Raw genomic sequence first — 10566 nt, 5'->3', positions numbered from 1 at the left:
AACATCTCTTCTGTCTGCTGACTACATGGAATTATAAACTGTATTATTCTTATTCTCAGCACTGCAGAAAAAGCTTCACGCACTGAGTATGTGTGTGCGTGCATGCGTTTGTGTGTGTGTGTGTATTTCATACAGTAGTGTCATACAACAAAAGTGGAGCAGTTGCTGACTCAGCCTCCTCCACACACACACACACACACACACACACACACACACACACACACACACACACACACACACACACACACACACACACACACACACACACACACACACACACACACACACACACACACACACACACACACACACACACACACACACACACACACACTGGTAGTGACCATGGGTTTTCGGAGGTGGATCTGTTTTAAATATACACACATGTGCACAGAACAGTGCACAATGAAATGTGGCCTATGCATTTAAGTATCAGGAGTAGTGGGTACAAGGACTTGGGGGTCTGTTCCCTTGATTCGTCACGTAAGCACACACAGTTACTGGAGGAGGCTTGCTTCCCTTTCTTTGACTGGAGGGTTTGGTAACGTATCAATTCAGAGTGCCAGCATGTCTGTTTCCTGGAGACGGTACTTACAATGCAGACTCAGTACTTTTTAAACTTGAAAAATATCAGTACAAAATAATTTATGTACATTTTTACCAGCACTATTTTAGTTCATGGTTGTTATCCACAGATTTTTTAGGAATGTGGGTGATAAACTACTTGGTTTGTAATCTGAAAATACCGATACTAAAATTAGCAATATTTTATAACTTGAATTATGGATACGCCAAGCCATACTGTAAAAGCATTGAACTACAAAGTTTGGAAAGGACTGGCTTATCTAAAGCTAGTTGAGTCGCACTTGAAATGTTTTGGCTCTATGAAACCTGATGTACTTATATGATTCTGTTTTCTTCAAGTTTGTATCTTCCTGGTTAAATGCACTTATTGTAAGTTGCTTTGGATAAAAGCGTCAGCTAAATACAATGTAATGTAATGAAAGTGGTACATAAATCCTGTACAACTACTGTTAAAATTGAATATAATGGGACAATACAACACAATAATGTGTGATTGGCAGAGCAGCATTGCTTTACCAATGCTCCTACTAAAACTATAATAAAAGACATGAGTCTTTGACGCTGTCTTTAGAGTGCACCAGCAGAGATCTTAATGGGTCCTGAAGTAGTCCCATATGTCTTACATCTTTAATGAATTTAACCAAGCAAAAAGCAGCATTATCCCACTGTGACTGCCAGGTCCTGTCATTATTAATCAGCCATAAAGTGTATTCATATTGAAAAACCTTGAAAACCAAGGTATTATGTTTTATAGTCAAATTAATCTCAACTCGAGGTCCACTTTTCTGACCTCAAAAACATCATCACCAAATGTTAAGAGAAAATCGTGTGACTTGTAGGTTCTATTTACTGATCAAGACCATAAGAAAATCATTTTTAATGTACTTCACAGGCAAAACAACATACCTCACACCTCTATTCTTTATGGTGCTTTTTCAATCAATATTAACTTCAGAGGCATTTTTGTGTAATTTATCAGTGTGGATGGATATACAAACTGAAATCATGCAATACAGTTTCACCAAAGTAAAGTGAGTCATAAATGGCTCTTTATTAGATGTATTTCATTATTTCAGAACGGTTTTAAGGGGGCTTAATATTTAGCAGAGGCATGTTGGAATTCATTGTCAGAGTTGAACAGCAGAAAATTGTTTAAAATGTTACATCTTAAACCACCTATTATTATCAAATGTATGTATGTACCTGACCCTTGTTGTAGCAGTGTACACCTCCAGAAATGCTTGTTACTTTAACCCAATGTAATGAGACAGGTGGACACTTCATGTCTGTTTGTTGACTACCTAGATGACCTTTTAGATTAAAAATAAATGTTTGTTTCTCCCCTATTGACTTAAATACATAAATCCTCATGGTTATTTTATATATTGACCTTGTTTTTATATTTAAGTCAGAAAATATGAAGCAAACTAAATGTGTCAAGTCCTTATTTTAAGACATTGAATGAGGTCAAATTGCAGAGGTGGAAGAAGTACTCAGATCTTGTACCGAAGTAAAAGTAGAAGTACCAGAGTGTAGGAATACTCTGTTACATTAAAAGTCCTGCATTCAAAATGTTACTCAAGTAAAGGTACAAAAGCATTGGCATCAAAATATACTTAAAGTACCAAAAGTAGAAGTACTCATTATACAGATTGGTCCATTTCAGAATAATATGATATGTTTTATAATGATTGATCATTAAAGTGTTATCAAAGCTGGTTTTATTTGTGGTTGAATCTGAAACAAGAAACTCTGATTGTGTAAAAACATTTGAATGTGTGTGTGTGTGTGTGTGTGTGTGTGTGTGTGTGTGTGTGTGTGTGTGTGTGTGTGTGTGTGTGTGTGTGTGTGTGTGTGTGTGTGTGTGTACTAAAACTCTAGTTTTAATGACTTGTGTACTGCAGGGTAGCTTGTGAATTTACTCCAGGTGGAACTAAAGTCTGATTTAAGAGTTGATTATATTTCACATAATTAAGCCAAATCTGCAAAGTGACTAAAGGTATTAAATAAATGTAGTGGAAAGTAGCAAAACATTGAAATACTCAAATAAAGTAAAAGTATCTCAAATTGTACTTAAGTACAGTTGGCCTACTTGAGTAAATGTAGTTAATTTACAACACTGTCAAATTGACCCCAAAGATAGTAAAAGGGTTGAACCAAGGCCCTTTTGATTGTAGAGCTTTCACTTAAATGGGGAAGGTTTTTTCAAATCCATGATCCAATAAAAAAATAAAGACAGAAAGTGCAGGTATGAGGGAAAGAGAGAGGCAGTGAGGAGGACAAAGTAGGCTGAATGAGGAAGGAAAAGTGAGGATAAAATGGAGTGAAATAGAAAGAATGAGGAGAGCAGGGTTACTGACAGACAGAGACAGAGAGGAGAGAGGTAGAAGGTGATTGTAGCACTAGTCTATTCTGCCGCAGCCCTACCGGGCGGGGGGATTACTGCCGTGCAGCCCGGAGCTTGACGCGGGACGTTCCTGGTCTCGAGCACCGCGGATATACTTCGTCTGGCACGCGCATGATGATATAAATGAATATGGAATGATAACGACCGACAGCGGGAGATGGGCAGGCGTTGAGACCAGCTTTAACTTCCCCCGGTGGCGGCTCAGCTTCGAAATGGTAGGACAAAAACCTGTTCCGGTACAGTAATGTAGTAGAGAGCCCCTTCCTATTGGCGTGCTGTTTCGTATTCTCCAAAAAGACGCAATGCGAGGAGTTGAGAGGAGCATTAGCTACGCAGCTGAAAGTGGAGCATAAAGCTCTCTCAGTGTCAGCAAGCCTCTTTCCGTAGTTCTCTGGCTTTAGTTTCTAGCAGCGTCAGGATATTACAATCCACCATATCATGTTTTGTCGCTGAATTCAATGCAAAAAACGGTCAAATAAAACAGCTCTTGCACGCCGGCTAATATACACACCTGGCAAAACACAACTTATAGACAATGTTGAATTGTCAGGATCCAGTCTTACATTCGGCATACACAGGAGTAGCAAAATACACCTTAATGTAACTAAATCTGAACTTTTAGAGTCGGTTGGCCAGTTCTTTATATTCCTTCAAACGCACTGTGCGGGGCGGATGCAGGTGTGTGAAACCATTGTAAAACTTAATATTTTGTCAACACAAGACATTTTTGAAACATTGTACATGCGCCGAATTTGTCAGTAGACGATTACATAGGAGGTGACTGTATGTCACACGCCATACCACAAGTATGGCTGACAATGAACAAGTTAAGTTTAAATTATTACAGTTTTGAATGAAGTTTGGAGCAACGTCGCCTCCGTGCGGGAGAGCGGGGCGTATTGGCGTTACACCGGCAAATGTGGTCTCCGTCCCCTGGCAGTGCGTTAGTCACCGGACAACATGAGTTGGTGTGTGTCTCAGCGCCTGCAGCCTGCGGGTGAAAGTTGATGAGTGTGGGGCTTTGTAGAAGAGCGGTCAGCGGCTGGCCGGCTGCCTCCGGGCCGTCCGTCCCACAGGGACAGCGGAAGGCCAAGTTGAAGTTCAGCTCGAGCCTCTGGTTTGTGTGTGTGTGCGTGCGTGCGTGCGTGCGTGCGTGTGTGCGTGTGTGTGTGTGTGTGTGTGTGTGTGTGTGTGTGTGTTAGTCAGCAGAAAATGGCCGCAGTTAGTGCCAGCGGGCTGAGTTAGAATGACAGGCCGGCAGAGGGCCTCCTGTCCCGGGAAACAGCTGGGGCAGAGAGCCGCTGGGGTGAACACAGAGAAACACTCGAGTTTAGCTGGGATGTGAGCCACTAGACAACAGCTCAGAGGCCACTGTAGAGAAGAAAGCAGCCGATACATGACACATTACATTTCAGGATAGACTTTAGCTTTTTTGATTGACTGCTGTGGAGAAATTCTCCTGAACACAGTTTGAGAGCCCAACAGGCTGAAATGATATGAGACTGCTCGATCATGTGACAGTTGGTAGATTAATAATGCTGCTCCAGTTGAAGGGTCATACATTACTCCTTTTAAAACAGCAACACCAGCAATAAATTATGACAATAAGAGTAATGAGATGAAAGACTGATACTAGGCTATATGTTTTTTTAAAAACAACATTTTATCATAAAAATAAAGAGAGTGGAGTTATGTCTTATGGTAAACAAGGTCTGTATTTCAACTGCAGGGAGTCATATAGACGATAAATAAGTTAAATTAGTTCTCCATATGACATGCATCATTAATACAAATCCATCCATAAACAGAGAATTAGGTTAATTCTGGATATTAGATTGTAGCTCAGCTTACCATTAATCAACTAAATAGCCTTATTTATTATGTCCCTCTGTACTAAATATATTAGTGACATGTCAGCTGAATTCCTTCATACTTTGCCAAATGAAGAGCATGTGTTTCATTTCATTGTAATTGTACCTGTGTGCGATTCTGAAATAAATTCATGAGAAAATATTCAGATCTTTTGAAGAACTTTGATTACAGTTTCACACTGCAGAAATACTTATTTGCAAGTCTCTGTTTGGGAATTAAAAATTGTAAAAGGTGCACAAATGTTATTATAAAAATGTTTTTAAACTGAAAAGTATTTAGAGCAGAAACATGCACATTATGTTTTCATGCTTAGTTTATTTATACAATGAGTCGCATATTTTAGATGCAAAACTTAATTTACAAGTACAACTAGCAACATATTGTAGGGCAGAGGAAATACATCACTCTGAAACATAGTGGAGTAGAATTGGATTACCCGACCGAAGTAAAGACACAATTACCCCCCCAGCAAATTCTAAAATGATTTTTACTGTACTTATGTGAATGTGAATTCCAGCACTTGGTGTTAGAAGCACCATGACCCTCAACTGTATGATGTTTTTCAGAAGAAAACATTTAAACATGATCTGAGAGCCTCGGGTTGTGGTAACCCTACAGTGTGTATCAGAGTCCCCTGTGGGACTGTAACAAAGTACATTTTCTCAAGTACTGCTGCAATTTTGCTGTACTTGTATTAACAAATGTATGGTTTAACTCTACATTTAAGAAGTAAATATTGTACTTTTAACTCTTTACATTTATCTGAAGGATTTAGTTGCTATATAGCAACTTTAGACAGCAAAATATAAACTATGAATAAATAAACATTTTCATATAACTAGGCTAAAATATTTTTGCAGTATATCAAATAATGAAAATAACCACCTTTACCAGCTCTGATGAACATATTCATGTGTTATTATTGCAATAATTCAATATATATGATGGCCATTTTGTATAACAAGTACTTTTTCGACTTTAAGTGTATTTTGAAGAAATAAAATACTTTTACTCATGGAAGATTATGTATGCAGGAATTTAACCTATAACAGAGTTTTTTTTAAATTGGTATAGGTACTTTTACTTAATTCAAAGACCTGAGCCTACTGCTTCCATCACTGTAGTAGTGCATGTAAAGCAGATACTCATGTAAACTGTGTGTAGTGATGTTGTACACTGACTATAAAGCGTGTCCTCCATAGACTGGTGTCCTCATGTAAACTGTGCGTGTATCAGTTTCCTCTGTGTGACTGTATACAGTGTGTACACTGTGTACATTGTGTGTGAAGTGCATGTTTAGCGGGTCCACATAAACTGAGTGCTGTGTTGCAGCTGCTGCGGCTTTAAGCCCGTCTTTTGGGATGGGCTGAATTCATAACGTCATTTCACTTCTCTTTCTTTTATTCTTCGCCCCCTCATCTCCCTCCCTCTCGAAATGACACCGTCCCCGTGCTCCGGTGCCCCTCCGGCTGTGCTCTCCGCGCAGTGATTATAATTCAGAACTTTCTCTCGGTGTGTTTCTCCCTGCGGAGCCTTTTCCGGAGCCTCAACTTTTCTGGCGTGTCATCATTTCTGGAGTTAACGCGGCAGAGTCATCCGAGGCGAACAGAGCCCGCTCATATGTGGGGAGAGAGGAGAGCCAGGGGAGGAGGGCAGGAAGCGCAGAGCCGGGGGTAGCCCGCTGCTGCTGCCCGCCGCTGATGCCTCTGCCGCGGCGCACACAAATGGCGAGCCTCGGGATGTTTGTGCTCTGATCCGCTGCTCCTCATCAACATGATGTTTTCTCCCCTCTCTCTGTCTCAGGTAAAACTGCGCCGCCCTACATTATTTGATTACAACTATGAAGCTGTGTTGATTTGATAATGCAAAGTATAGGAACAACTATTTCATGACAGTTATCGTGTTCAACAATGCCTAGCTGCTGTCGGTTTGCAGGACAGGGCAGACAGTGAAATAAGTGCAGCAGGCCTGCTGTTTTATTAGCTGCTCTACACTGTGTTAGTCACTGTGTGTCTTTTGTGGTGTGTGTGAATGTTTTTTCCTATGTTTGTGGTGACCTGACACTAAGAGTGGCCTACCTTATCACCTCTGTTTGGAATGTAATGTAGTGACATATCAAACTGTTTGGAAACAGACTTCTTTATGCTCTGGACCCAGTCCTATCATTTTACACATTTCAGAACAGTATAGATCAGACACACAATATACAATACATATACAATATATAAATAGTACATTATACAATCTAAATAAAAATAATAGTTTTATGTAAAGGTATGTGAGTTTAAATATTTACTGAATGAAGATAATTATTAATATGCATACATATTTACGGTATACGTGTCTATGTGCAAGTCCAGAGAAGGTTTATTCAGTGAACATAGACATGTATATACCGTAAATATGTATGCATGTTAATAATTATCTGCAGGATAGCTTCCTCCTCCCCTCTACAACCTCCTCCGGATTTCCCAATTTAACAATACAGAGCTAGTCTTCTGATAAGCGTATGACTAAATAATTACAAACACTACAGAAAATCGAGATTCAATTATACTAAGCTAAAAGTTTTAACTATTTAATGATAAAGTTAACTAAATATTTGTATCCAAAAACGAACATGCAAATTGATTATTTTCAGTCCAAACTACAGTCATATGCATAGTTTCAACAAATAATAATTTATTAGGCTGTTAGTGTGTTGGAGCCACACTAATATATGAGCTATGGTTATGGTTAGAATTGGGAAATGATGAAAATGTTAGATACGGTTTTGGTTTATTAATAAATGATTGTTGTTTTGATTACTCCAGTGTATACGACACAATGAGACGGAACATTTTTTATTTAATTTCAATCAACCATGAGGATACCAATTCAGAACGAAAAGAATCTTGCGAGTACATTAGCTTAAAATATACCAAACTTTTTTAAGTCCTTGGGCATTATCTTCCAATCAACAACACAGTGCTATACACAAATGGAAGTTTTTATTTATTTATTCATTCGCATTCAAAACAGGTGGGAATTTCACTGTCCTGATATCACTGAAGAGCTCAGTCCACCATTTTGGAGCCAAGAAAGCAAGAGTAAGTGTGTCTGCAGGAGCGTGTTGTTGCTGGGATGTTGGCAGTGAAAACAGCTGGTCGTCCAGTGTCACACCCAGATTCCTTATAGTCTGAGTCGGAGAAACCACAGAGGTGTCAATGTTAATAAGAAGGATTTTTGATGTGAAAACTTTTCCCTGGTAGGAAAATCAGTTGGGTTTTGTTCAAGAAGTTCAGATCAAACTGTGTACTGGCATCCACTGAGATATGTCACCAAGAGAAGCAGTGATTCGAGCAGTCCCCTGGGGTTCTGACCGGGAAAATTACGTAGTCAATTGATTCTCATCTGCCTCATTGTAATGGGATAAGCCAGGAGAGTGAATGACAAAGCCTAGTGAATTGGTGTAGAACAAATAAAATGGGTCCCAGGATGGTGCCCTGAGGGACCCCAGTGTTGACTTTAAAAGATTCTGACACTTTCCAAGTTACCCTGTAGTTGTGGTCTCTGAAGTGAGATGTGAGCAGGGAAACTACCTGAGACTTCCAGTTCTTGGAGAGTATAAATGAGGATATGGTGGTTCACTGTTGTAAACACAGCAGAGAGGTCCAGAAGAATGACAACAAAGGGGTAACTCAGTGATGCTAGGAGGGCAGTCTCAGTTGATTATCCTGCCTTGAAAACAGACTGCTGCAGATCAAGAAGGTTGTTCTGATAAAGGTGAAAAGATAGTTGATTAATGACAATGCGATCAAATGTTTTATAAAGAAATGGAGGATGAAAAACAGGTCTGTATTATTTGAATTCCGAAGGGTTAACCTTGGTTTCTTTGGTAGCGAGGTCATCTTCTGTATCTTTTTTCAAAACAATTGAAAACGGCTTAAAAAAGGGTTGAATTTAGATTGAAAGAAAGTGTTTTTGCTGCAGAGATAGAAAAAGTGGAAGAGAAGAGCAAAGATTGAAAAGTAAATGAGGTCATCAGATGCCTTGTCAGCACGCACAGTCAACCAGGGAGCCGGAGGGAACTGTCAAACCTTCCGTGAGGTGAGAGGACAGAGAGAATCCAGAGAGGAGCACAGTGGAGTGGAAAGGAGAGTGTCTGCGCTAGTGTCGGGGGGCATGCGGCGAACAGGTACAGTATTAGAAGAGATTTGGTTATCAGTTTTGGATAAGGGGATAGAGTAGGATATGAAAAATGTATCAGAGATGTGAAGCGGGGTTACAGAAAGGTTAGAAATAGAGCTAATCCTGGTGAATATGAGTTCAAAGTTGTTGCCAGTTTGTGAGTAGGTGGGGATGGAGTCAGTAAGAGTACAACGTAGGTAAGCAAAAGTAATAAGTTATCTGATTCTCCGTCTAGATTTTGGAGTCTCTGAGAAGCAGAGGGCCAGTTTCAAAGATTTTACATAGGAGGGAGTCTAACTCCTCTTGGAATTATGCCGCAAAAATACTGCTGAATTATTGACTAAGTTGTGTTATTTTTAGAGTAAGTTGAAGAAAGTTCAAATCTTTTGTTAATTAAAATCCCTTTATTGATGTTCGATCTGCATTAGCTTATTGTTTTGGATTGTGTGTTTCCCTCCGACACTACACTGTCACTACACTCAGCAGGTAGAGCAGTTTGTGTTCAAAATAGTAAACCCCAGCAGCCCTCACTACAGTATGACCCATTTTCTACACTTTTCTGGATCAACAGCAGACATTAACATTGAATAAAGTCCACTTGCATATTGTGAAGCTTCTAATAGTCTTCAGAATTGGGATGTTCAGTTCTCACGGTTTATCAACTTCAATCTTTTTGGTTTTAATTATTCACCCATTATGCTTTTATGATCCTAAAATGGCTCAGAATAAAGTCCAATGAAAGCATCCACAGTTCTATGAGAATTGATCATGACAACGTCAGAAAGGAAAGGGTGATTCAGTTGACCTGGAGAATGCTGCACTCCTGCTACATGTTCTGATTATTGTGTGTGTGTTGAGTGTGTATCTTTATCTGTCACGTAGGATGAGTTCCATCCGTTCATTGAGGCTCTGCTGCCCCAGGTCCGTGCCTTTGCCTACACATGGTTCAACCTCCAGGCCAGAAAAAGGAAGTACTTCAAAAAACATGAAAAAAGGATGACTAAAGAAGAGGAAAGAGCAGTGAAAGACGAACTGCTGGGGGAGAAGGCAGAGGTGGGATGGATAGTAGAAATGTGATAATTACGGATTCATGGAAAACCTTTCTTTTGTTCAGTTATTTGTATTGACTGCTTTTACAATGTCATTGCGATCGTAGGTGAAACAGAAGTGGGCCAGCCGTCTTTTGGCAAAGCTCAGAAAGGACATTAGACCTGAATGCAGAGAAGACTTTGTCCTGTCAATCACTGGGAAGAAAGCTGCGTGCTGTGTCCTGTCCAATCCGGACCAGAAAGGCAAAATGAGACGCATAGACTGTCTCCGACAAGCTGACAAGGTAAACTGAATTAGTATTTCAATTCTGTATGGTTGGTAAATGCAATCGAACCTCAACTATGCATTGTTTTTTTCTTCTTTGGCCAGAAGACAGGCTACATGAGCTTTCTCTAAAAGGGTTAAATCATAATGGTTTTATCAACAAGATGTTTGTGTCATAAAGGTAGAATTTCCCATATGTTTGATGTTTTAGAATAAGG

At 39.6% G+C, this 10566-nt stretch overlaps 1 protein-coding gene across 8 annotated transcripts in view; it reads left to right on the top strand.

The window, feature by feature from the left end:
- Positions 1–2832: 2832 nt before the first annotated feature.
- The window catches only part of nfic (nuclear factor I/C), a 29422-nt gene continuing 21688 nt past the window's right edge, over positions 2833–10566 (top strand). For 2 of the 8 annotated variants that reach the window (XM_079692885.1, XM_079692883.1), the window contains exons 1-3: positions 2833–3207; positions 9917–10087; positions 10191–10367. In XM_079692885.1, the coding sequence (XP_079549011.1) occupies positions 3127–3207; positions 9917–10087; positions 10191–10367 (429 nt within the window). In that variant the 5' untranslated portion in view covers positions 2833–3126. Of the gene's footprint in view, positions 3208–6057; positions 6668–9916; positions 10088–10190; positions 10368–10566 lie in introns of those variants that run through there. The other 6 variants (XM_079692887.1, XM_079692884.1, XM_079692888.1 and 3 more) reach the window with 3 other exon arrangements.

Source organism: Notothenia rossii (assembly GCF_949606895.1).
Source record: "Notothenia rossii genome assembly, chromosome: 1".
Lineage (NCBI taxonomy): Eukaryota > Metazoa > Chordata > Actinopteri > Perciformes > Nototheniidae > Notothenia > Notothenia rossii.
Note: the sequence above shows the minus strand (reverse complement) of the source record. Positions and strands in the feature narration are given on the sequence as shown.